Source organism: Lonchura striata, chromosome 1A (assembly GCF_050655825.1).
Source record: "Lonchura striata isolate lonStrDom1 chromosome 1A, ASM5065582v1, whole genome shotgun sequence".
In the NCBI taxonomy this organism is placed as follows: Eukaryota; Metazoa; Chordata; class Aves; order Passeriformes; family Estrildidae; genus Lonchura; species Lonchura striata.
In genome coordinates, this window is record NC_140741.1 from 59,326,157 (window position 1) to 59,353,261 (window position 27,105).

Genomic DNA, 27,105 nt, shown 5'->3' on the forward strand with positions numbered 1-27,105 from the left:
CCCTGTACATTTTGTTTGAAATACATTTTATCCCGTGTATTTCCGAGTTAGAGATCGCTGTCCAGACATTTGTAAAATGTCATCACATATTGGCTTCATGCAGTGGATTAAAGTTCTCGGGAGAAATTGCTACACTAGCTGCCTCTAAAATTAGCATTTACTTTTTCTGATGACACACAGTGATGTCAATTTGCATTTTCACAGCTCATTGACCCAGAAACCAGCCCTTTCTCTAAACCTGAGTTTCAAGATACACTGCCTTGGCAGGTTAGAGTTTGCCAGCACTCTGAAGAAATGAAATTCTCAGCTTTTTGTGTGGTATAAATTATTCAAGTACAAGACATCTGATGTCTGATCTGATCAGAAACATCATTGTTGGCCAGAGATGGTGTGGGCGAAGAGAGTAAAATAACAAAAAGATAGATTAGGTGAAAATGGAAAGGTAGCATCAGCTGGCTTCAGTTCTGTTTTCACTTGCTGAGGATGACAGCAGCCCCTTTCCTTCCACAGCTGAATCCATCGAATGAGCACAGTCCTCTCATCTGCCAGCTCCCTGCTGAGGAAATGCCTGCCTTAATTTGCTCAGCTAATCACAGTCCTGATCTGACTGGTGTGTCCTTCACCCTGGTAATGTTCTTTTTGTCTCTTCATTCCTGGATATTGGTAGGATCCATAACTCCTACCTGTTTCTTAAACTAGAAGGTTTCACATGCTGAAACCTAGATGTTCTGGCTTGGTTTTTTGTGGAGTAAAGTTGACATTTTATAAACTCTTTCATGAATCCAGATTTCAGACAGGGAAGCTGGTAATATTTGCGGATGTTTTTTCTTTGCCTAGAATCCTTTGATATTGGCAGTTAAGTGTCTGTATTTCATCACTTAAAAATCTCTAGTCCAACCTTTGGATTTGTTATACACCAGAATTTTAGATTAATCTTTTTTATGTCAGCATTTGTAGAGCTGTGTTACCAGCTGGAGACCACTGCAGTTGCTCAGAGGATTGCAAAATGGTTCATAAGGTAACAAGGTGAGTTCTGATTTCCTGTGCCAAACTGACAAAGCAGGAATTCAGTTTATACTCCTACCCATGCACAAACCCAAGAACAGCTCAAAAAATACTAGTTAGTCAAGCTCTGAAATAATTTAGTAAGTATTCTAGACAAAGAATTTAAACCCTAGACTTTTTTAAAAAACATATTTTTTCCTCTGTTGGACACCTGCCTATGAACTATACTGTTACGGATCTATTGCAGTTTCTTCCTGAAAATGAAGGCAGGGTGGGTGTGGAATGATTGGAAACTTAGAAATTTAGAAGTTTAATGACCTACCTATATTTATGTACCAATTTTTTAAAGATTGTTTTTTTCATTGTCTTGCTTGTGCCTTAATTATTATTTGGCTTTTTATGATGGAATTTCTTAAAATGCTTCATTTCTTGCACAACAAAATCTAGTCAAAAGACTAGATTTTACACTCTTCTGCAATAATTAGCCAAATAATCAAAGAAGAATCTCCATTTGTAACTACATCAATGAAAACATTGTTATCTTTTACCTGAAAAGCAAGGGGTTTGGGAGCTGAAGTTATGGCACAGGCAACCTTTGTTCATGTTAGTCTCTGTGTCTCCTTGATGCAACCTAGTACTTTTAAGAGTAAGCGAAATCAAAACCTTGAAGAGTTTGCTTTCCAGCAGGTGACTTCAGAACCAAACACCACACAGAATTACTGCTTTATTTTCTGAACAGAAAAATCAAATATTAGAGCAGAGAACTAAAAAAAAAACTAGAATTGCGACTCCTGCTGTTGCCATGCAGATCAAATAAATGCTTACCTATGGCACCAAAGCTGTTAATAAGTATTTTAACCAATGTCACAGCAGTGACTTCAAATATTGCAAATAAGAAATTGCTAATGAAGCAATCAGATGCCTCTGTAATTACTGTAAGTTTCACTTGAAGAATCTATCCTAACTTGGCACCAGATAGATATTTTCACTATTTTTATTTTTTAAGAATTTCCAAAAATAATTGTGTGTTACAATGATTGTGACTTACGATGAAAATCTTAGAAAATCAAAGCAGACGAATCAGGAAAAAATAAAATTAGACTAGAATATAATTTTCATACTTTTGTTATTGAATGGGAGCTTCAATTGTAGACCTTCCTCAAATAGCCTTATGCTGCAAACCCTGGCTCTACTTAGCTACAAAATAGGAAAAAAGTTAAAGTTTTTGTAGAACTATATACAATTTAATACAAGCTGTGCCTAAATTCTTGAACTGTTCTATAAAACTACAACAGAACTATTTTATGTGTAATTTTCTGACTTGATTGATATTAAATGTTATTTCTGCAACTGGAGTGATTTCGGTGTAAAGTACTAGCATTTTAATAATTCTGTGCAAGATTAAATTATTGTTTATCTATTTTTTATTATCTGGCAAGCAGGAAACTGATAAATCAGCTGGGTTTTTTTCTTTTTCAGTTTGAATCCTTACTGGTTTTATGCTTCCTAAAGAATTAATTGCTCGAGTCTTACTGATTTACAACCATTACAAATAAAAGATTTGCAGTGAAATAGCAAATACCTGTTGCAATATCTTCATTGCCACATTTTGCAAACTGGAGCCATACAGCTGAAATTCTTTGATTTAGCAAACACAAAATATTTCTTAAGCTAACCAGATCATTAACTGGCTGCTGGGTAGGAAGTGTTATGTTATTCTATTCATGACATAGGTAGGATAAAGCTGTGATTTCCTGCACATTGCAGAGATTAAATAAGTGTGTCTTAAATTTTGTGTCTCTCTTCACACAGAAGAGAATAATTTCCAATTTAACTGAGCTCAATCCCACATGTAGTGCTTCCTTTGTCAGAATTTTCCTTTGGAGCATGTTCCTGCAGCTTTTCCAGGCTCTTTCTGGTGAAGCCATTTTTTGCATCTACTTTTTCTTTGATTTTTTTTTTTCCTGCATCAGTGCTCCCAAGCAGTGCATGGCTGTGGAATTAGAAGGAGGGGGAAATCTTGGGGTCTTCTGACAATTGCCTTTTTCTGGTGATGCTTGGTAAAGGAATACTGAATTTATGACAGTGACAGCCTGAATTTTGGGCTTGTTGCTTTTCAGCTGGAGATGGTTACTATGCCATGAGGGGCTGCAGAAGGGAACCTAACATGGGGCTCTACACCTCAGCCTGATGGTCCAGCTCTGGCAAGACAGTGAAGTGTGCTGATGAGTAGGCATCAGTTTGCCTTGTCTTCTGTTCTACAGGCAGCATGAGCCTGAAGTAGAAATGTTAAAAGCAGCTGCAGGTGAGTGACCCGAAAGATTATTGAATCCAGATGCCCCAGTGATACAACAACACTTCAGTGCAGAGAGGCAGAGTTCAGGGAATTGCTGAGGGGAAAAAAACCCCAAAACAGGAAGGACAGTGGAAACTGTCATCTGCAAAATGCTAGAGTATCTAGTGTCTACCCTGCAGAGTTGGGCCTATTTTCTTTGAAGTTGTCTCCTGTCCACCTTCTCTCTACACATTCCTGCAGCCTGTGCTGGGAGTGCTGGTGGATGCTGTTTTATGCAAGAGCCTGATTGGTCCTGACAACTATTGCTGCTGCTGCTGGACAGCTGCTTGAGCTTTGATTTAATTTAGTCTTAACACTCTTATTGGAATGCTTTATTTCTCTGTGATTGTTTTTTTTATAAATTACTATTTTGTTACATTGAATGACTGTGATGAAGAATTTGAATAAGTCACATTTTTTCCTCCACTCCCTGTTTTGCCGTAGCAGACATTTTCTGATGAAAGGTAGGTCAAATATTAAATTATAAATATACATAAAGATTAGAGACATTAGGAAGGAAATGTATTAAATCTGTGTGTTTTAAAACAAAATTTATTTGAATAAGAGTAATCATTATTAAAATACTGTCCTGAACTTACTAGTTACTGAAGTTACTAGTCACTGTGTCTTTCAAGAAGATGCAGTTGTTTAAGTTCATTTTTCCTCAGTACGTTTTAATACAGGCATTGTGAGGGAAGAGGTTTTGCTTTTTGTGTTGCTCAGTTTCTTAGTTTTGAAAAACAAGCTGGTTTAAATTGAAATACAGCTGGTCTCCTTTCCATTCTTTCAAAACAGCTGCAGGTGATGCTAGGTGTTTAGCCAGTGATTTCAGCTAGCTTAGCAATGGAAATACCTTTAAAAGTAAGGCAAAAGCATGTGGGTTTTAATTTTTTAATTTATAGATTGTAAGAGATTTGACACATTTAGTCACTGACATCTGTTAGTAGATTTAACAGTTGACACTTAAGATACTGATTTAAAACAAGTATCTTGCGCAAAGAAAAAAATGTTTATAATTTTAAGCTGTCTCTATGTCAATTTTAAAACAAGAAAAGGTTACGTGAAAGATATTCTGGAGCTTATTTTATTCTAACATAACTAAGCTCTAACTGCAGTTCAGCATTAACAATTCAGATTGAGAATTTGTAGATTTTCATCTCTGTTTTTAAGATTAATGTGACTGCTCAGTTATCCTTCTCTGTCATTCCTTCTCAGCCCTTTGCAACTTCAAACCTGTTACCCAGTTTCCACCCTTGTTTGATGACAGTGTTATTAAAATACCAAAGATAAACAATTAATGTAAGTTTCATGGTAATTGTTGCCTCATTAGAAGGACCAACTTTGCATTTCAGGTGAGGGAAGAGCTGTAGGTAGAGATAGCTCTGGTTAGACACTGGAAAATTCACATAAGGGAGAGCCCCAGGAAGGCAGGTTTTATAAATTCTGATCTTCATGTAGTAGTGAGTTTTATTATCATGTCCCACAGTTTTAGTTTCCAAAAGTATTTAAAAGGAAAAAAAGTTCATTAACTTCTATCATGATGTTTTCTTTTACAGAGTTCAGATCTAGGATTAGAGAAACACAATGAGCTACATGTTATAATTCAGTGAATCAATCAAGTAAGAGACTATTCACAAATTGCATATCAACACAGCTAGTTAGGAATAGTATGTTTTAACTGTATTGCCTGGCATAGGTTATCTGTTAAACATGGAGAGAAGATAATACCAAAGACTGTAAAATGTATTTTTCTAGTAAGAGGAAAAGGGAAAACACAAATTTGAAGAGGTAAAATGATCTTTTGAGTAACTTGTAACTAAAAGATTTCTAAAAACATCAAAGCAGTTCCTTACTGATAGTGCCAGGCTATAAAATGTTAATTTCAAAATGATCTGTAAGGTACAATAAAACTGCCATAAGGTGTCACTATAACCCAAGAAACTTTCAAGTAACTTTCAAACATTATAGAAATGTTCTTGTCCAGCTGCAAGGCCTTCCTTACAGAGTTTTGTGAAAGGAAAAAAGGACCTATTCTTAATTAACAAACTTCATTCCTGTATGCACAGAAATCATCATCAAATACATCTATACGAGTGCAATGGTATAGAAACTGCGCATTTTCTTTTTGGGGAAGAACAGACATACTTCACATAGGATCTTTCCACATAGAAATGTTTTAAGAGCCCTCTTACAGTGTAAGGTTAGAAATTAGTACTTAATTAACATAACATCTGACAATTTGATTTGGGCTGACTCAACATGAAGCATTTTAATCTGGCAGGAAAGCACTCAGATTTCATATATGATAAAATAGAGATCAGGATTCTGAAGTCTTTGAATCTATCTTCATTTATGGCAGAAAATTGTAGATATAAAGCCATAGGTTTCCAAATCTGAAGGACAAGATGAATTGTTTACTCTAAACCCTGCTGCTGCTGATGGACAGCTGCTTGAGCTTTGATTTAATTTAGTCTTAACACTCTTATTGGAATGTTTGTTTTCTCTGTGTTTGTTTTTTGTTGTAGATTACTATTTTGTTAAATTGAATGACTGTGATGAGGAAGTTGAGTAAGTCTAGATTTTCTAGCCTTTGAGCTCTTGGTAAGAGCTAAAAAGGCAAAGACATCTTGCTTAACAAAAGAAGGTTCCTCCAAATAACAAGAGCAAATTATGATCTAAAAATCATCTCGCAAGCAGCGAGGATGTGATCACATGCCTTGAACAGAAAAGAAACTGATTAAAAATTGACAAAGTTATTTTTGTGTATTTCCACCTGAGGAGTCCAGCAGCCTTTGATTATTGTTAAGGCTGAGCGCAGCACAAAGTGATGCATCCTTTATGTTAATTCAGCAGACTTAAAATTTGACTGCCTCCCTCTCAATTACTGTGATAATTTAATATTTGTAAAGAGATCAAAATTCTATATTTTACAAGCATTGGGAGAAGTGACTGTTTTCAAGACAATCAGCACATGAAATGTGTATGCTATCCAGTCTGCACTGAAAGCAGCAGCAGAAATCTCTTTTAAATGTGGCAAAGATTTTACCCTGTCCGTTATGTTGAGGAATCATCGGTAGGAACAGCCTAAAGATGGTATTTCAAGGCTTTTCAACAAAAGCAATAACTAACAAATTAGACAGACTCTAGGGGTGTACATTTACTTTTCTGCATTTACCTGTAGAAAGTATTCTTCCAGCTAAGTTATGTTTATTGCTAGTTCTGGTATTTGCAAGCTTGGTTTTCTTAAGAGCTTGCTACCACTCTGAATCAAGCCCTGTGTCTGCAAGGCACAGCTCTTGTTAGGAAGGCACATCTCCTGTATGTGCACTTGACCAGTTTCAAGTTTTCTTGCAGCTCACTTTACTCTTGAACATCTGAGGTTAGTGACAGTGTATGAGTGCTCAGCAGTGGCTGTCTGCATGCTGGTTTAGGTCTTTATTTGGTCTAAAATATGGTTTTAATACACTTACGAGTTGTCTCTGGGGATAGGAGTCTGTAGTTTCAGTAGTATCCACAAGCTATGTGAGCCATATAGTTTTAATTTTGCAAAATATTTTCTTACAAGTGCAGGCAAATGCTGTGTCTTGGACTTAGCCCCAGCTTGCTAACAGCCGACTTAAAATGAAATTATGTAATATATTGTGTTTTAGAGAGGTCTGAGATACCAAAAGGAGAATCACAATGTGCTGTAATTTCTGAAAAAAAAAAAATTAGTGCACAGGTTAAAACAGGAAAGAAAAATATAGTAACAAGGACAGCTGGTCTATAAGGGTTATCATGTTAGGTCTTAGGAAGGAAGAGTTCCTCAGCTGATGCTCCAAAATGTGTGCTGGGATTAGTCCCGCAGGTCTCAAGCCATGGCCTCCTCCAGCACATTCTTGTTGGGAATTGGGTAGTGCCCCTGTGGATGGTGCCCCAGCAGGAGCAGGGCACTGCCAAGTTGCTCTGACAGTCTCTGCAGCAGTGTTTTGGAATCCAGGCAGTTTGTTACTCTGTGAGCCTGAGGAGGAGGAAGCAGAGAAGCAGCACTGTTCCTGTCGAGCTGCTTCCCCACAGAGAAGCAGGAGTGAGTAACACTTTTTTACACCTTAGACATAGGATCAATGAAATTCAAAAGAGGCTACTGCTGTAGCACTGCTGGCATGCAGGAAGTGAAGGACTGCCAAGAGTAAGAGGAGGGAGAGAGGAAACCTGCTGTGAGAAATGTGTAATTCTGTTAATGGCGAGGCAAGTGGTATTGCTAATGAGAGACCTCTGCATCCTTGAGGGGAACGTACTCTGCCAGGGGCCAGCTAAGATACATCTCTGAGGGAGCCACTTGAATCAGCCCCAAATGCATGGAGGACAGACTTCACTGTGCTAAGTGCAGCTAGAGAATGTATGGATAAGTGAACAAAACACCACATTTTAAGCATAACTCCTTTCTTGTGGTTGCTCTGTGCTTTCTTTATCAAAACCAGGAGCAGAAGACCAGACAGATGGGCAAGATAAAACCCTATTTCCCAAAGCTGCTGTCAGGTATGGGTTTTGAACATCACTTCCCAACCTGAGTTCCAGCCTTCCAAAGTCAATTCCTTGGACTGGAGTTTGCACCATTTCCAGTTTGGAGACAGGTTCTCCCATGGTTTCAGGTGTTCAGCTGCCTTAAGAGCATTCAGAATACTATCTCAAATGCCAGAAAATACATGTTTGTTTACATGGAAGACAGTTTTGTTTTGTAGTTTCACATTTATATATTCCCAAACCCATATGTGCCCCTGGTGTCTGACAGCTGGCCTGTTGGGGTTCATTTTCAATGTGAAAATTGGAGAGGCTGCTTTAATGTGCACACCTGGTCATGTTGGGCCTTGCCATTGTGGTGACTTCACTGCTTTGCCTGTCCACACACCCCAATGGTAAACCAGGATTAGGGGTCTGGAGTGAGAAACCAGGAGGAATTCCTTTTTTCTCAGTTTGGAGATGGCCAGATGCAAGCCTGATGGGGGAGGAGGTGCAGCTGCTCCCAGGGCAGTGGGATGTGCTGCCGAGAGGGTCACTGGTCAGTCCTTGAGCTGGCAGTGAGAGCAGTTGCTGTTCAACACGCCCAGAGAGAAACACGCCCAGAGAAGCCCTGCCAGAGGCATGTAGATAGGTAGTGCTGAGATCTGGAGGTGCTCATGTTCTAAATGCTTGCTATGGGAGGACTGTTCTGCAGGGACAAATGTGTTGGCTGTGCTGAGCCAACACTTGTCTACGTCACATGAATTATTCAAAAAGGAGAAAGATACTCTAACCAGTGCTGCAACAAAAGGGACTGCAGAAAAGCCAAACTCAGCTCCAAGTATGCTTCCTTCCTCTATCTTCTTCCCTCTTGGTTCATACTAGGAATAAAGGATTTCAGTGAAAGCTGCTTGCCTGCCTCACATAACTCTGAGAAAATGTATTTTCCAAAATTGCCTTCCTCAAAGTGGAGCTGGGATAATCCAGACATTTGATGTTTGTATTATGGAGAATTCTAATACCCAGAGATTGTGGGCCCTTACAAGGAGCTAGGAGAGGAATGGAGTGATGCATGGATAGTCCTTGCACAGCTTTGGTCCAGATTTACATCCCACTCAGACCTACTCACTCAGTTCAAACACCCATGAAGTGTTTTTAATGTGAATTTAAATGAAGAGCTTTTAAGTTAAAAGAATTCAGATCTGGTTTGTTTCTCTGGAGGAATCTCTTTCTGGGTTTCATTTTTCTTCTCTAGTTCTGCAGAGTCTGGGTAGACCAAGCTCTGAACAGAAGTTAGGGGGAAAGTGTGGCCCCTGAGCCTGGAAGGAGAGGGACAGGAGGAAGTGTAGGGCAGGGGGGAGGTTTCAGAGTCACAGCCACTGGCTCAGGGACACCAGGTGGCCTGGGGCACAACAGGAGCTGGGGCTGGTGGGTGGGCAGCTGCCTGCCCTCCACATGGCAACTCTTGGCTGGGGACTTCCAGGGGAAGTCAGTTCTTACTGTGCTGGTGGCCTGATGAGGCACTGACAGATTCTTAATTTTACGTTCCTTGTAGGAGTGAGGTAATGTGCCAAACAGAAAGATCTCTGTTTTTGTGACAATCTACAGAGTTTCTGCCTTCCCCTTCACCTAAAGAGAGAGACTGATAGGAGAGGCAATATATTAAATGGTTTGTGGCTTTGGGCTTTTTTTTTTTTTTCTTTGGTGTGTGTTTTGTTTTATTTTTTGTTTTTGTTTTCTTTTTTTCTTAACTGTCCATAATCCAAATCCAATATCTGAGGCCTTGCCAAAAGGAGAAATTCTTCATTTGACTCTAACCAATGTGCAGGCATGAGGAGTGGAGTGGCAGGCTGCATTTCACCAAGAGTTTTCATTAAGTCCTTTCTGCCACACCAGGAAGAGTGTTGTTGTCATGGAGTCACACTGAGTTAGACTGGCTCACCTCTTTGAGCCACTTTGTCTTTCAAAAATGCAATGGATTCAATTTATGACTGGTCTTCCATTGCTTATTCAAACAGCATAGCACCAATGCCCCTCCATGTTTGTCTGCTCAAGGGCCCAGCAACATCAATAATAAATGACCAGGCATGGGAAGGCAGCTTTGGGTTCAAACCAGCAAGTGTGTTGGGGCAGAGGGCCTCCCCTGGGCGGGGGGTACACAGTGAATGGGAACTGTAGCTTGCAGTAATTCCTTCCCTGCAGAAAGAACTCGTAAATATTTAATCAACTTCTGGCCCTTGCCATAGATGAGGTCTTATTAGTGAACTGGAGTGGTTCGAGGACAGGTATTGTGTCTGTTACTATAGCACCACCCTGCACAGGATCTCGGTGCGAAAGAGGCAGGGGAGGGAGGGAGGGAGGGATGCGCTGAGGATGAGCCCCAGCGAGGCACGCTGAGGTTTGCCAGCGGAGCAGGCAGCACGTCCTGCCAGGGACGCTGGCCTGAGCAGCACCTGCAGCTCCCGGACGCAGCCCTGCAGCTGCAGCCCTGTGCTGGGACCGACCCAGCACCAGAGCTGCTCCAAGGGCCCTCGCTGCTTCTGGGGGGGCTTCGCTCCACAGCTTTTCCCTTCTGGCTTTGCGAGATCTGACTTTATTTTTTTTTTTATTATTTTTTTTTACCTACTCCTTTCTTGAGCAACTGGTTGTTGCTGCAGAGGTCACGGAAGGGACTGGTGAAGGCTCCCGGCTCTGGCATTGGGAAATATGACAGCAGAAGTGAATACTCGTTAACATAAGGGATTTACTGAAGAAGAAAGACAAAATGCCTTTCAAAGGGCTTGGTTCACTGAAAGAAAGATTTTTTAACCCAGGAAAGGAAGAGGTGAAGAACACCATTAGTGACTCGCTGGGGAATCTGAGAAGGTAAAACCCAACAGAAAATTCCCAGACACGTCCATTGATTCAATTTATTAAGAGAAATGCAGTATAGAAAAAATGTATAAACATAAAACAGACTATTGAGTTGCAAAATTAATATCAGAGTAGAGAGAGTGAGACAGCTTGCTGTAAGACAGAAGATGTAAAAGGAGCACTTACAACAGCATATGACTGTAGATCATAGATTATTTATATTAAACAAGGAAGGTGAAAATAAATTATGAAATAATGTTCTAATATTAAGAAAAGCTTGAAGAACTGTTTAATTAAAAAACCTTTAAATAATTAAATGTGACTAATTCTGTGGTTTAGCTTGCATGAGAAAAAGCAATAATTTAGTTAGAATTAACATTCTCAATGATGCCACTCTTAAAATTAGACCTAATGTTCCTAAATTACATGTCTGGGGTTTTTAAAAACTTGTTCCAAATCAGTAAGAGAAAATGTATTGAATAGAGATGTGTATGTGTGAGTTTACTGACACTAGCAAATTAGAGAGAGAATAAGAAGAAGCAGCTGTTTGCTATCAAAAGCAGAAAAAAAAACATTTAAGGTTTTCATCTTAACCTGATGGCTTTATGAACCAAGAAATTGATGATTCTTATTTTTAGAGAAATTAAATTCTAATGTAAGAAATTACAAGTTTCATAAAGGGAAAGAGATTTCTCCCTTAAATAGAAGATTATTTCTGTTTGTAATGGCTCCTGGCAACACTTATTTGTGTAATCAATAGATGAGAGCCAGAGGGGTTAGTGGCATTTCTTCCATGCTTGATGTTGTGTTTTAAATCTTTGTGTGGATCAGGCCAACATTTTAACTGAAGGTGTTTCTAGTGACTGAATTGTATTTGCTTTCATATCCACCCCTTTGCCTTCTATTGGGAATGCTATTTTGAGTCAAGAAACAGTTATTGGTATATCTAACCAAGCCTTTGCTAACAAGAAAATTTAGAAGAATTTACACATATTCAATAAATACCGTATTTATTCAGTTTCTTTATCATGTGAACAGAGTATCTGTATTCTACACAGTTTCTACTTAACTTTTTCTAATTTACAGTGTAACAGATGAAGTCTGATGTCTTGCTTTTTTTTACTTTTACAATACTTCACAGTAATTCCAGGAAATCTGTTTATCTTTTAGAACATTGATTCAAGTAATTTATTTAATGATAAATTCACTTTGCTGTGGGCTCTGCTGGTTGTTTTTCTAAATACCTGTAAGGTTTGTATCTAGTGAATTTAGATTATCCGCTAGTACCTACACAGTTGATAGTAGGGGCAGCCAACTTCAGCAACACTGCACCTGAATCAAATCAATCTAAATATCACTTGAGATAAAAGAAAGTTTGTTGAACTTAATTATTTTCTGTTTTAAACATAGGTATCTCAGAGCCTTTCTCAGATGTACCAATCAGCAGAGGAAATAATCCAAACTATAAATATTTTTTACTATGTCTGCACTCAGAATTGCTGCAACTTGAGCAGTCCTGTAGGAAATATGCATTCATATTTGAAAGTTTCCATAAGTGAATGAAACATGCATGTTTTTAATATGAATTTCGTTCTCTTAGTCTACAAATGAAAGCCTGGACTTGTGCTTTTATATGGTGGTACATATACCTATATACATATAACAAGCTGCAACCCTGACTTTGCTCTTCATCCAATCCAGTTGTCTTTAATGTGGTGAAAATCAACAAAGAATTTCGCTTCTCTTCTAGCCTTCGTCACAATTTGACGAATTATTATAATGCACATCCTTGATTAGACCTCCAAGCGTGACTTCACTGACTGTGGTGTGTTGATGTCAAAACTGCCAAAGTAGGTAGAAAAATGTGTTTTAGCTTTGGTAAATATGACTGGTCTATGCCTTCCTGCCACATTTCCTCTGTCTTGCAAACAAGAGAGCAGACCCAGAAGCGGATGCTTTGCAAGAGCAGCTGCTCCATAGCAATTATCCACAGTCCAGCTCAAGTGCTAAAGCACAAGCAGCATAAAGCAGCTTACTGCCTTCTCACAGGTGTGCTTATTTGGTGGGTGCTGTGAGCAGTCACCTCTGCTCACAAGAGGTGACTTTAGGGTGTCTGGATACTGAAAGGGAGGCTGGGGGGACTGAACTGAGAGACTCAAGATCCATCCTTTCTTTAGGCTGTTGACAGCTGTTTAATTTGGGAGATATTAGAAGATGTTTTAGAAAATGTTGTAAATGCTTTGTATAATTTTTAAAATGCAAAAGTGGTTTCTTGATTAATTTTATACAGTGGGGCAGTAAAAAATATTAGAGAATTCAAGGCTTGGGTGAATGAATATGAGACTTGTGGCTCTGTCATCATTATGTTTCTCAGAAAATAAAGATTTCTTGCAGATCTTCTTGACAGACACAAACAGTTTGGTCCTTCTGTGAACTTACTGCAGTCAAGAAAAATGGTAAAGACTAAAGTAAGGTCTTAGGCTCTGCCTGTTCCAAGAATTTCAGGATTTCAGGACCAGCTAACGTCAACTGTGGGCTTCCTGATGAAGTGGGAAGTGTCTAAGAGGGTTTACAGCCCAATATTGTCACTTTTAATGTAAAAAGATATATGGACCATGCCACATGGCTGCTGTATGAAGTGTAGCCCTGATAGGTGTAGTTCTGACTGCTATAGATGTCCCTTGGTGAATTAGCCTAAATTGCTGAAAACTGCATCTGGGAGCTGGGTAATAGACACTTTCATTGGACAAGGCTCCTCTAGCTGTGCTGGATCATGGAGTTATTCCTCTCAGATTTTCCTGTTGTGCAAAAACAGACCGTGCAGTGCTGTGAACACAGCGTGGGATGTGCAGACGCAGCTGATGCACGAGCCGTGCTTTTGTAGCACTGTTAGTGCCAGGGCTCAGTGCGCTCCTGCAGCGCTGCACCGCAGCACCCAGCAACAAGCATCCCTGCAGCGCTGCCCCGCTGCGCTGAGGAGAGACTGCCCTGCAGCCCAGGAGTGCAGCGCCTGGCACATGCAGTCCCTCCGTGTCTGAGCCTTGTTGTGGTTTTCATGGGAATACCATGCAGAAACCAGCAAGAGAGGTCCCATGCCCTGAGTAACTCGAGAAAGTTTGGATATTTGTGCTGGGATTTGGTAACAATGCATCAAGCACAGGATTTATTATGAAAAATTATCACCTGGACAAATCCCTGAAGAATTAATAAGATCTTAGGAGATTGTATCTGGTTTTGGATTAATGACATTTTTTGATAATTACTGTATAGGTTTCTGAAGTTATGCAGGGATCATTGTAGTTACTGGATTTGTAGGTGTGTGATCTTTGAACATTGTGTATGATTGTGCTCCAGCTGCCTGTGAAAGACTGCCACATCTGGTGAAATCCATTCTAGAATGGATTTTAACACAACAGATATTAACATTTGCCTATTAACATTTGCCTATTAACATTTGTTACTATAGAATCAATAAGTTTTTAATAAAATGAAATTAAATTCTAGTGCACCAATTTATCATTTAAACAAAGAACTAATTCCTCTGCTAAAACTCCCTTAAATACAGAGTCCTGAATGTATATGTGCTCTAGGGATTTTATTTATTTCTGATAGGTATTTTTAAAATTTCTTTCATGCTTTCAAAATTCTGTATATGTTAGAGTAGGCATTCAATAAAAAAGAGAAATTTTGCATGAAGTTATTATGGCATTTGAGCACAGAATATGGATGCAGATTCAAATAACTTAGCTCTCCTTACTTGCCAAGTGTTGTACATTTGCTGAAAAAAGGAAAAATAGATCTAAGGAGTGAACATTTCCTGTGCAGGAAAATGTATGCCTGCATCTCCTGCATGAGGCTGATAATTAGAGGAGAGCACTGGCCATGAAGCAGTTTTCTTCTAAGTCATTGGTCTACAATTAGTAAAAATATTCACTGACACTATGAAAATATATGAATCAATTGGAAGATAAATTTCTCATAATTTCATGGAGTTGGCATATTTTCATTATGTACCTGTTCAATTAAATAAAACCAAGAAAACAGTGCAGACACTGGCTGCGTGAATGTCTGCACTACTCCAATACCTGTGTGTTTGGACTGCTACCGAAAAATAGTTTTCTCCAAGACAAACCCAGTACAGAGGCATTGAAATTAATTTCTGGGAGTAGGAAATAACCTGTGTGGATCTGGGGTGGTGGGTCAGTCCTCAACTTGTTTCTTTTACTTAGTTAAATACAATAGCAGAATAATTAATTTCTCTGCAGAGACAATATTGGTCCACAGTTATAGTCCTAGGTCACCAATTTTAGCACTGAATTTGGAGCAGAATGATGTTTTCATGACTATCTGAATTGACAGCCAACTGAAAACATCCAGATGTTTTAGCTTTGCATGAAGTGTCTAATCTTTGCCAGCTGCCCAAATTAATGCACCCCCTGAAGTCTAGTGTCTCTCTTATAAATAGACCCTGGTAATATTTGGGAAATTGTTAATTGATTTAATTCCGTCAATATCTTATATTCGGTTAGAGGAAGAGAATTTATTTCTTTTGGTTTGTTAATAACATTTTGGGAATGACAACAGTTCTAAAAAATTCAATTGTTTTTCACTTCTTGAGGTCTTTATTTTGGTATCTCATTCTGTTTATACTTACCTCTATTAACACATAGAGCATAGAATATATGGTGTCTTCTTTTTCAAGTGCCTGACTGAATTAGTCTCTGTACTCTCATTTCATTAACAAATACTGTTTCCCTACAGGTGAATCATAAAATCGCCATCATCCCAAATAACACCAGAGTAAAACCACATTTTCTGTGTTACCTTGCTTGAATGGAAAGTCTTTGCTCCAGTCTGACAATGAGCTAAGGATCTAACCTTGCAGTGAGCACTGGTTTGAGAAAGGAATTAAATATAATAATCCCAGGAGTTCTCTTTTGGCCCAAAAGACTGTGATTCTAGTGTTTCTTGAAAACATGAGCTGAGGGACTGTAGCATGATTATTTTCTTTTTGCTAAGACTATGGCTGAAATAATGAGTTTATATTGTGATGTAAAAAGGAATAATATAGTAAATTATGCTCCAGTTAGCCCTAGAGTGTAAAAATGATGAGATTTTTAAGTGGAACATGTGTAAACTGTCTAGTGCAGAGTACTAACTGTTAAATTATGGATAGTACATTAGACTTAAAGCAACTAGGAAAAGCAGTGATTTAACCAACACTGTCCCAAAAAACCCAACACAGTCAGATTTAGCCCATTCATGTATGGTCTGTCAGCATTTGTTTAAGTTGATTTTCACACTGAAAACTGATGTTTCAAATGCATATCAAATATATACATTAGGTTTCAAATAGACTCAGCCAGATGTGTGGAAGAAGGGAAATAAGTTGTTTCTTATCAAAAAAGAGTGAATGAAATAATCTCATCATTTTATGTGGCAAGCTGGGCTTCCTTTAGATTAATTAACTGTGCATATTTTCACAGTACTCATTGGCAGGCACAAAAAGAGCTGGATCCTGAGCTCATTGCTTCAGGGTGATGCCAAAACTGAAAGGCTGCTGATCAAGGCCTCTCTTAGAAAAGGCTTAACCTTAAGCTCCTGGTTAGTGTTCAGTGGGTTAGTAACGTGTTCACAGCTAGCCATGTCCTTAAGTGTTTCAGCCTGTCAGAAAAACCATAATCTGCATTTTAAAATAGACCTGGAAAGGTAATGTTAGAAAAGGAATTATTTAGCTCTGGTCTGGTGGGTGTGTCTAGTTCTCTCTTACCTCACCTTTCCTACCACAGACTGCCTGGTCTTGCAGCACAACGTTAATAGCCCTAATCAGACTGAGAGAATTTTAATTGCACCTATCATGTAATTCCAGATTGCATAGAAGTGCAATTTTTTAAAATATAAATATCCCAGGTAGATTGCCTGTAGGAAAAGGAAAGGCTGGATCGGCTATGCAAAGCCTGAGGAGCTGCAGTCCTGTGTTAGCTGATGGCCAGCCTCTCACAGGCTGATATAACTGGGTGTCATTGGCTCCCATTCAGACCCCATCCCTGGCATCTTCCCTCCTAGTTCTTCCTAACTGCACTCCAGTTGCCACACCAAATTTGGTCCCAGGCAAAGCTCTTTCAGCCTCTGCTGATGAGGAATGGCGGATTTACTGCCCAGAAAGCCCCTCTGCCTTCAGATCTCATTTCATAGTAAGTATTTTGCACAAAGGGCAACACGTTCACAATAGGAGTTGCAGGGGTTCACTTTGGAGCAAATGAAGTCCTTGTAGTGGCAGGGTACTTCAGAGAAGAGGGAATGCACGACTTCAAATGCCTCCAGGCAGAGAAAGTCTGGGCCTGTCTCTTTTGTGTCTTTAGTAAGGGAATCTGAAGCCAGAGAGGTTTCTCCTCTGCTGTACAACTTTGATTTTTGTCTCATAGGAGAAAACGAATTCCAGGAAGTTTGGGGCTGAGTGAAACCATGTTTTATGTTGTATTTGTATTTTTTCTTGAAACATACTGGCAGGTCTGCTTAGTTTATCTAGTTAGAAATTATGATTAATTTAAATGTAAGTTTTCCAAAGAATCAATAGAATTTATCACAACAGACCTCCAGTTAGATGCTCATGTTGTGAACATGCTGAAATTGTTGCAGCTGGCTGTCTGGCTAGATGGCTCAGACGTGCAGCCTTCAGAAGTCATTCAGGGAAAAGTGTAGTGTCTGCTAACCTTTCCCAGCTTTAACTCACCTCACTACCAGGAGACAAGCACCTCACAACAGGAGTGACCGGAGCATGGAACTGTCCATCCACTTTCAGCAAATCTTACTGAGACGACAGGCCACCTTCATTTTTCCCTCCCTCATCTGTGCAGGAAGATCGATGGCAGCAATGTGGAGGAGGAGCCCCTGGAGCTGACGGCGGAGGGGCGGCCGGTGGCGGCGAGCGGGCGCCGGCCCGCGCGGTGCGAGTGCTACTGCTGCGGCCTGCCCAAGCGCTACATCATCGCCATCATGAGCGGCCTGGGCTTCTGCATCTCCTTCGGCATCAGGTGCAACCTGGGCGTGGCCATCGTGGAGATGGTCAACAACAACACTGTCTATGTCGATGGAAAGCCAGAGCTGCGGGTGAGAAAATCTTCCTTGCACTGCTCTGAGCAGATCCCATTGTGAAGTCACCCAAATGCTGCATAACAAACTCCTGTGTATATGCAGATTAAAAAAACAGAATGAGGGAGACACATCAGTCTTGATTCACATAGATGTGCGGGCACTTAGTTCCTATTTATGTGATGAAGTCACATAAAAATCTTCAAGAGCTGAGGATTTGCAATGTCATAGAGAGGATATAAGTACCAGAAATGAGAACTGAATTAGTTTGCATGTCTCCCAGGGCCCTGATCTGTCATTTGTAGGCAGATTTTTCTGTGGTGGCAGAAACTTTTGCTCCTTACTCTCTCTCAGGGAAATGTGCTCTGATGCTGCTGCAGAAGGAATTATCAATTATTTTATGTAGGGCTGCAGCCACTACATTCATATCAGTGGATAATTTTCATGATCTTAAAGCAGTCACTGGCAAAAAGGCATCAGGTTTTTGACAATGTTGATTGCTGGGTAGAGCTAGGTGCCAAGCTTTTTTCAAATTTGCAGTGGATGGCATATGGTCCACTGCAGATCCTACACAGCTTTATCAATGCACCCCAGGTAGGTCAATCCATACCTTAGCATTCCCCATCCTCCCTCGGTATTTGGCTGTGATGTCAAGTGTCTCTTTATGGGTTTTATGAACTTGAATCTCTACATTTGCTCTACTTGTTGACTTATTTTGGTTTATATTTTGAATGTTTTTGGCCTAACAAATTCATAGGAATCTTGACTCTTGAATGAAATACTGTGCAAATATTCATCAGCTTTTCTCCTACATCTTTTAACTTCTGGTAAAGAAGAGTGCAGAAAATATCTATCATAAATTTCCAATGTCAAAAGAATGCCTGTCTCCATGACTCACAATCATAGGAGCCATGCTTAGACTTCCTGCTGAATTTGTATTTATTCAGTCTAATCCTTGCTCCCCATGGTCCTGCTTAAGTACAGGACCTGTACAAGTCCCAGCAGGTTCTGTACTTAAGCAAGAGAAAGTATGTCCCTGCATACGTTGGGAAGCTCAGAAGAGGTAATTTCAGAAAATGGGAGTAAATTTCTTCCACAAATCTAAACTCATAGTGTTTGGGCATGAGCATCTCCTGGATCAGGAGGAACCTTCTTCCATATCTCATGGTTTTTGCCTTCAGAAATTAACACTACCTAGAAACTCAACTGGAAATTGCTAGCATAAAGTTTGGTGTTTAAACAGAAGTGCTTCAGCACAGGAAAGTGGGACACATGAAAATGCGTATTGTTGGGGAGGGAAACCCTTTAGCCTTCTGTAAACATGTCTGGCTAATTAATACCATCTGGCTGTAGGTCAAACAATGAGCTGTTTTTCAGTTTGCTCTTTGTGAGCAAAAAATCAGTGGAGTGTGACAACCTGTTTTTCTTTTAACATGCAGAAAGTAATATAGAAAAAAGAGATGTTAATGCTTATCACTACAGTTGCTAGTTCTCTGTGGTATTTTAGTGACAACTGGCTACCCTGGCATCACTTCTAGCATAAGATAAACTAGTCACTGGTAGTGTCGCCTAGTTTTATTTTCAGATTGCTTTGTCTTTAGATGTTCTCCTTGCCCCCAACTTTTTCTGCTCCATGCCATTTATCGCTGACAGTGGACGATCAGTTGGGCCCTGACAAGGAAAACCATGAACAAATCTGACCATGAAGCAAATTAACTCAAATGACTTAAGCAACCTTGATAGTCTTGGGGAAATGGATATGTCCATTGAAAGGTATCAGGTCCTTCTTATAACTCTGAGCAGTCTTGAAAGCAAAGGCTTCAAGTTTAAGGAGACCAGGGGAAAGCAGTGGCAAGTGGCAAAGTTGAAGGTCCAGCATGAACTACTTTACAGCTGAAACCTTTCCCACTCCTAAGAGCGAAAGCAGTAATCTCACAGGGAATTGAACATCCTTTTGCCTTAACTGGGGGCTTTAAAGCTCAGCAATCCTGAGCAGCCAGCTCAGTAAAGAGGCTTGATTTGGAGCACAGAGTGACTTCTAAGCAATAGTTATCTTACAATGACTATGCTTTATCTTGCAGCATGTGTCCCATTTCCTTTACAGACAGCCCAATTCAACTGGGATCCAGAGACTGTAGGACTCATTCATGGCTCTTTTTTCTGGGGTTACATTGTGACACAAATTCCAGGAGGGTTCATCTCAAACAAATTGGCTGCTAACAGGTAAGAAAACAACAAGCAAATGAATTAAGCTTTAGAGCCTCACCACTGTTTTACACTGCATAAATGGGAATTACTAAAATAGCAAATCAGTGTTTCAGAAATGCACATCTGAAGCTGAAAATTCAGTATTTATCAATAATTATTATTCATAATAATTAATCATTAGTAATAATTAATCAAAAATTCTTTCAGAGGACAAGACTTTCATTATGGGTCTGTTGCTGATTTTTTTCAATTTAACTTGTTCATCTCAAATATTTACACATTTCTTCTCTAAACAATGCTTTCTGGAGAGTTCAAGGAAAATCACACATAATGCTTCCAACAATGGTTAAAACATTTGTCTTTAAGAAGTTGCCTTAGTGCTTTTTACCTCAACTTAACACCAAACAATAGCTTTCCAGAAGTGTTTGGTCTTCCTTTGGTCTTCTTTAACAGTCCACAGTTCCTGTGGACTGAAGCTGGGAATAAAGGAGTTACAGAACTATTTATGATATGAAGTCACCAGTCTATCCTCATGCACACAAATATCCTTGCCAAGGCTGGATACAGTACTGACTTTAATTATGATTGCATAGAACTTCTAATAGAGCCTTCTGATTTCTGCTTGGTGAAGTCTGAGAATCTGTATGGTGTTTTTTTTTTTAATGATCAATGTGTTTGTCAGCCAATTTTTATTTTTTTTTTTTTAAATCAACTGCTTTTGAAAATGTGAATAATAAAAACTAGTTAATTTTGTTAACTTTGATTTTGGACTTTACTTCAAAAGGTCTTCAGAACTTTGAATATTATCACAAGAAGAGAGGGAGTTGTCTGAAGACAGCTGGTTGTGAATGAGCTGATGAGATGTGCATATTAAGGGTACTTGGGATCTTTAGATTAAAATAAAAAAAAAGATGGCTGGTACTAACTTCATTCTCTGCAAACAAGATGTGACTTAACTACAAATAGTGTCAGAATTGGAAAGGATCTTTAAGACCAGTTTTATGTTGTACTTTGCCCCAATTCAAAGTACTTTTCTTTCTGCATTCTGCAAAGAGCTGAAGGGGTTACAAGAGTGCCTGGATGTTCTTCCCACCCATACGTGCTTGTGGAAATTTCTCCAGAACAGAGTCATCCCATAGAATTGCCCAGACTGTTCCCACTCCCTTCTGTCCATAACCAAAAGTTACTCTAAGTTTGGTTTGCACTGCTTCTTCAGCACTCATCCTCAGTATGTTCTCATCCTCAATAATTCATTTCTTTACCACATAACAGTGCCTAGGCAGAATATTTTCCTATCTGCCGAGTAAACCAAGCAAATTAGCAAGGCTTAATCACTTCTCCAACCTTTCTAGTCTTGCCACCAGCTTTTGCAGCAGAAGGGCTCCAAAACACAGATGTGCACACTGTTGGCTGTATAATTCTGCATATTATTAGTTTAGCTTTTGTTTCCTTAATTTACTTGCAAACAGTAAAATAACCACATTTACACTGTAACTTGTTGTGTTCTCTCAGCAGAGTGTTTCCTTAAGTACAGGCTGTGCACAAGTACAGAAAGCTCTGCATTTATCCCTGTGAGAGTTTCCAACTCATTCTAATACTATACTACAAAATTACATTATGGATTTGCCCATCATAACTGGGTTTAGGAGAAAAATTTGCTGAGGAACAAAAATAACTCAAGAGCTGAGCTCAAAGAGAATTTCTATTTGCAGTAATAGGATTCACTAAGTCCATGTTTTTCCTTTATTCCTTGTTTACCCAACCAATTTCAGCTTAAGTAGGTTCACCAGCGGTGCCAAGTTTCAGTTTCAAAGGGGTTATTTGCTAAGACACAGGGCAGGAATGCAGGGGTTCTGTGGCCAATGAACCTACCAGCCCTAGAAAGAGGAAAAACTTTCTTTTTTCCCAGCTCCATTCTGGAAATGAGATTCTATGCTAATAGTGACCTTACAGATTTACATAAAGACTCCTTTGCCACTTGTTTAAACTGTGCAACCTTGAACATACGTATGGATGATCCATCCCAGGCACTTCTCTAATGCACATAATTATCTATAATAGTGAGGGATTCAAATAGATCTCATAATAGCTGAAAATATTGAGTGCTTTATGGGTTTGCACCAAACCCCTCTAACACTACGTAATTTACTCAATACATTCACCCAAATTGATGTAGATCTGCATTCCACCAAAAAGTTAATTAACCATTTACTGACACCGTCCCTTTAGCTTGCTGCTTATCCTCAAACATGCATCCAAATGTGATTTCAGAATTGCTTGGTGGATGAATGAAACATGAGGCACCTCTTGATATTAGTTTTCAGTAAGAGCATCCTGCTGGGCAGAGTAGTCTGTAGCTGAAGAAGTCTGTCTTGATCCAAAAGTGGCAGCTGCCCAGGAACTGTGGTAGTGAGGACAGAAGAATATGTGAATGAATTAAAAACCCTGGAATATTTCTTGTCAAAGTGGAGACAAACTTCTTTGGGATAAATGGCAATGAATGGATGAAAAGATGCTGTCTCTGTGGAAACAATGCTCAACCCTTTAAATAGCAGCAGAAGAGTGACTGGTTCTAATTCAGTATAAATAATTCATTTACAACCTAGGCATATTAAGAGTTGGCATTAAAAGAAGTAGCAGAGATTTTAAACTCAGTATTTAGCGATAGCTGTTTGGATAATTAAACATGTTCTCTTTGTTACAGTTTTTTCTTTCACATGGTTATTAATTCACATGATTTGGTGTAGTTCCCTGTGTCAATAGTGTTATGATAACAGACTTGATGCTTCTATTAGTGGTAAGAAAGCAAGAGGCAGAAGTCTTTTCTTCAGGGATCACAACAGAGAGATAATACTTATTTCTCAGTTAGATGTTTACTTGGCTTTTAAAGCAGTCTCCTAAATGTCAAGATATGACTGTAGGCTTTGTATTCTAATTAATATTTTCAGACTGTTTTCTATATAAATCAGTTCCTTTGTCACTTAAAGAAGTGTCAAAGGAATTGATTTATATAGAAGCCTGCTCAGCTTCTTTGCTTTTGTGCTCATCTGTTTAGTGCTTTCTTGTGACTCAGATAATAAGCTCTCTAGGCATGGATTGTTGCTTTTGTCAAGAGGTGTAGAGAATTTAGATAAAACAGTGTTGTTCTCTGATTGTAAATTTTTCATGCTATAACACATCCATTAATCCTACTGTGAATAAGACCACACACAAAAAATGAAGTCACATATATTTCCTGTGAACAAGTTTTCAGAGACTGAAATGCAAACAATTTAAATACTTATTTAAAGAAAAAAATAATAGTAACAGTGTATTTTAAAATAAATTTATAAATATTTACAAAGTGGAATATAAAAACACTTCTGAACCATAGACAATAATTGTATTCCATTTCATGCTACTTTGCTCCATAGGGTATTTGGTGCAGCTATCTTTCTAACATCTACACTGAACATGATCATCCCTTCTGCAGCGAGAGTGCATTATGGCTGTGTGATGTTTGTAAGAATTCTTCAAGGTTTGGTGGAGGTAGGAGCACACATGATTTTGGTCCTTTCAAACTGGGTTTGATTTTGAGATTTGGTTCTAGAAAGGGTAAGACCTCTTTCTATCAGAGTTTCTGATCAATATACAGTTTTACTTGCTGCTCATTTTGAATTTATAATTCTTCATTATACTGATTTATGTTTCTAAGTTTATTTAAAGAAAAATGTATGTTTCTGGTGCTGCAGTTTGAGTTATTTTAGTTTTCTTGTGCCATCAACTGCATATACTAAACAGTGTTTTTACCTCAGAACATATTACTATTCAGGTAATAGGTAATTCAGATTAGTGTGACATCTTCATACTCAAACAATCGAGCTCTTCCAGACTTACCTTACCCTTCCTATATCATTCCATGGTGACAAACACCTAGGCAATAGGAATAGCATCAGAAACTACTTCAAGGGGAATTCAGTGAAAGCAAATCATGTGATGTGTGAAATGTCTGCCAGGGTGTCACGTACCCAGCCTGCCACGGGATGTGGAGTAAGTGGGCCCCGCCACTGGAGAGAAGCAGGTTGGCTACCACTTCATTCTGTGGTGAGTTGATGGGTTTATATGGTTTATGCAAGCATGTATCCTTATTAGATTTACTTTGTTAATTTCATTATTTCAAGGAGCTGCACAGACCCTCTGCCCTTGCACCTTGTTCCCTAAGCTTAGGAGCTTGTGAGTCCTCTTTTGTTTAATATGCCATCATTTTATCATTTAAAGCCAACACTCAAAATGGCTCTCATAATAAACTAAAATGGGTCTAGAGGTTCATATGAGAGAAATGATATTTTATTTCTTATTTGCATCATCTTTAGGGATTCTATTTGTTATGCATACTCAATGGGTGCTCCTAAACAAGTACGCATTTTAAAATTATCCAAAAAAGACTTCAGTACTTTAGGCTGGTTGCTCAATATACTGCAGTGGAGATGATGTAGCTTCTTGCCAGCAGCTGTCCTGCTTCATTCTGTTTTGAGTTATGATCAGACATATACTTTGCTCTCTTCTCTGTGTTCCTTTCCAGTGCTGACAGCTGAAGATGAATGTCTGTAGGAGAAAATGTTCAGTGAAAATGTAAAAGTCACAGGAAAAAAATTCTGTCCATCAGCAGTAGAGTTGTATGGCTGGGGAAAATACAGCACTAAAAAACAAGGAAAAGAATAAAAGGAAGAGTGAAGCAAGTGGAAAAAGCCCCATGTTTGTATATTATGGGAATTTTGTTTTTACTACCTATGGCTTCAGGTTTTAATTATTTAGGTGTTTTCACTTCCTGCAAAACAAAAGACCCAAAGAAAAGCCTCTACACTCTCAGTGTTCCCTCCTTGAAATTCCTAGCATGGGATCTCTAGAGAAGGATCTATTCTTCAGTTTGACACCAATTTTAGTGGCTGCAGATCACTGATACTTACACTTGAAAGGTGCATAGGAGCAATGGAAAAATTAGGAAAATCCAGGTTAAGTAAGTTCCTGGGTTTTTTATCTACATTCTGGCCTAAGGCTTTTCTGTAGGAAAGCTGTAGGAAAAATGAATTACATGAAGATGAGGGAAAAGTTTTTCATTGCAGGGAAGTATTTGCTAATGAGTAGAGCATTAAAAAATGTTTATTAACAAAACATGTACTACTCAAAACCACAAGTATCTCATTTCCTAGAATAATTCAGAGCAACATGTAAAGCCATTGGCACTGTCTTGCACTGAAACTTATTATCTAGATTGCACTTAAATACTCATCTTTTTCCACGAGACACTTAGAAATATATTTTACCGGTAATATGTATTTCCCAATCAGAAACCTTGGCACAGAACAATTTTTATCCTCTTTTATCCCCTGTCAACATTTGGCTATTTATTCCAGCTGTTTATGTTGCTGATATGAATTAAGCATGGTTACACAGACTCAGGGTTGGTTTGAAGACCCTCTCTGCTACCAGTTCTTGTGTGATCATGGGTGTAGGGCCATGACAAAAGCCTCCCAACATATCAGGATTCCTCCATGAAGTTTCTGAAACTTGGCCCGTTATCTTCTCCAAAACTCACCTCACACACCACAATGCCAGGCAGGATTTCCCCCTCAAGAGCACACATATGGCATGTGTCTCTGTAGTCATCTGTCATCAGTCTTGGATTTGCAAATCCTATTTCCATACAGGGCACAACTTTGCAAAATAAGACTGGTGATGCATGAGAGGTCAGTGCTTTCTGTCACCCCAGACAAAACTTTGCAGCTTTCATCCCATTCTCCAAGTTCATAAAAAGTCAGTCAAACACATCCCTCCTGTTCTGCTCGCCTGAACACCTGTCTGGATCAGCTGTTCTAAAGCTGGGCAAACCTACTCCAGCTGACATGTTTTACTGATCTATTTTCTCTTCAGGGTCTTATGCAGGTGCGGTGGTGGCCATGCCTCTGGCAGGTGTGCTGGTACAGTACATAGGATGGTCATCAGTCTTTTATATTTATGGTGAGTTGCTTAACATGAAGGACATCTGCCACTAGATCAGTACTGCCAGTCATTTACTAAAACCTGTCTAACAAGGATGGATCAAATGTTTTGGTGAATGAAGAGGTTGCAAATGGGTGCTCCAATTTATTCCTTACTTATTACAGATTCTGAGAGCTTTCATTTCATAATCATCTGTTACAAAAGGCTGTAAAATTGTAATGGCCAGGCTGCAGCCCATGGTCACCCAGTGACAGGATTGCATGCAGTTGCAAAGGTTCCTCTGCAGCACAAACACTTGTGTAGGACCTGCCCCAGAGTGCACACTAACAGCAAAAGTTACAGCAAATGCTGCTGACAAGGAGCCAAATGGACCTGAAAACTTCTGCCCTGAGAAATCTTCCCCATGCTGTCCATCTTGAATAAAGCAGTGCCACTTTACAAAGTAGTCCCACAGGTATGGCCTTGTGGCTGATCTGTGGTGCCTCATTCTTCCCCTCACAGTGTATGGCAGAGGTGGCTGCACCAGCTTTGCACATCAGCAGTCCAGTTAAAGTAGGTTTTCTCTGTCTTCCCTAGAAATACAGGACACAGCACAAGATTTGCCGTTGCCATCTTACAGTGAAGTCCCTTCATTACAGATTGCCACCACTTTATGGCCTGTCTCCTTTTTTTTTTTTTCCCTAGGTTCTACAGAGAGTTTTATTCCTGCCTTTTCTTTGCCCCATGCATAACGTAATAAAAGTGACAAAACACTCAAATGCTTTGCAAGCAGGCATACAATATACACAGAGTTAGTTGCCATATTTTGTTACTTCCCTGGGCATAATTTCTTTGCAGATTTTGTTTAACTGGCACTTGAAACAAAAAATCAAGGCTTGCAGATATTGAAGTGTACCTTTATTGACTTTGAAAACAAGTTGCTTTTCCTGCCTCTTCAGGAATGTTTGGGATTGTTTGGTATGTGTTTTGGCTGCTTCATGCCTATGAGAGCCCTGCTGCGCATCCAACAATAACCAATGAAGAAAAGATATATATAGAAACAAGTATAGGAGAAGGAGCCAGCCTAGCTAATGCAAGTGTAAGTAAAAAAAAGGCTTTCCTTATTTTCATTTGTAAGCACTTTGCAGATGAGCATATGACTGGATGGATACTGT

At 39.2% G+C, this 27,105-nt stretch overlaps 1 protein-coding gene across 2 annotated transcripts in view; it reads left to right on the top strand.

Moving 5' to 3' along the window:
* The first annotated feature begins 91 nt into the window (after positions 1-91).
* Positions 92-27,105, top strand: part of SLC17A8 (solute carrier family 17 member 8) — a 36,246-nt gene continuing 9,232 nt past the window's right edge. Inside the window, exons 1-7 of one of the 2 annotated variants that reach the window (XM_021552730.4) lie at positions 92-10,684; positions 17,530-17,782; positions 19,869-19,987; positions 23,386-23,500; positions 23,968-24,055; positions 25,883-25,969; positions 26,890-27,029. In XM_021552730.4, the coding sequence (XP_021408405.1) occupies positions 10,584-10,684; positions 17,530-17,782; positions 19,869-19,987; positions 23,386-23,500; positions 23,968-24,055; positions 25,883-25,969; positions 26,890-27,029 (903 nt within the window). In that variant the 5' untranslated portion in view covers positions 92-10,583. The remainder of the gene's footprint in view (positions 10,685-17,529; positions 17,783-19,868; positions 19,988-23,385; positions 23,501-23,967; positions 24,056-25,882; positions 25,970-26,889; positions 27,030-27,105) is intronic. The other variant, XM_085568947.1, reaches the window with a different exon arrangement.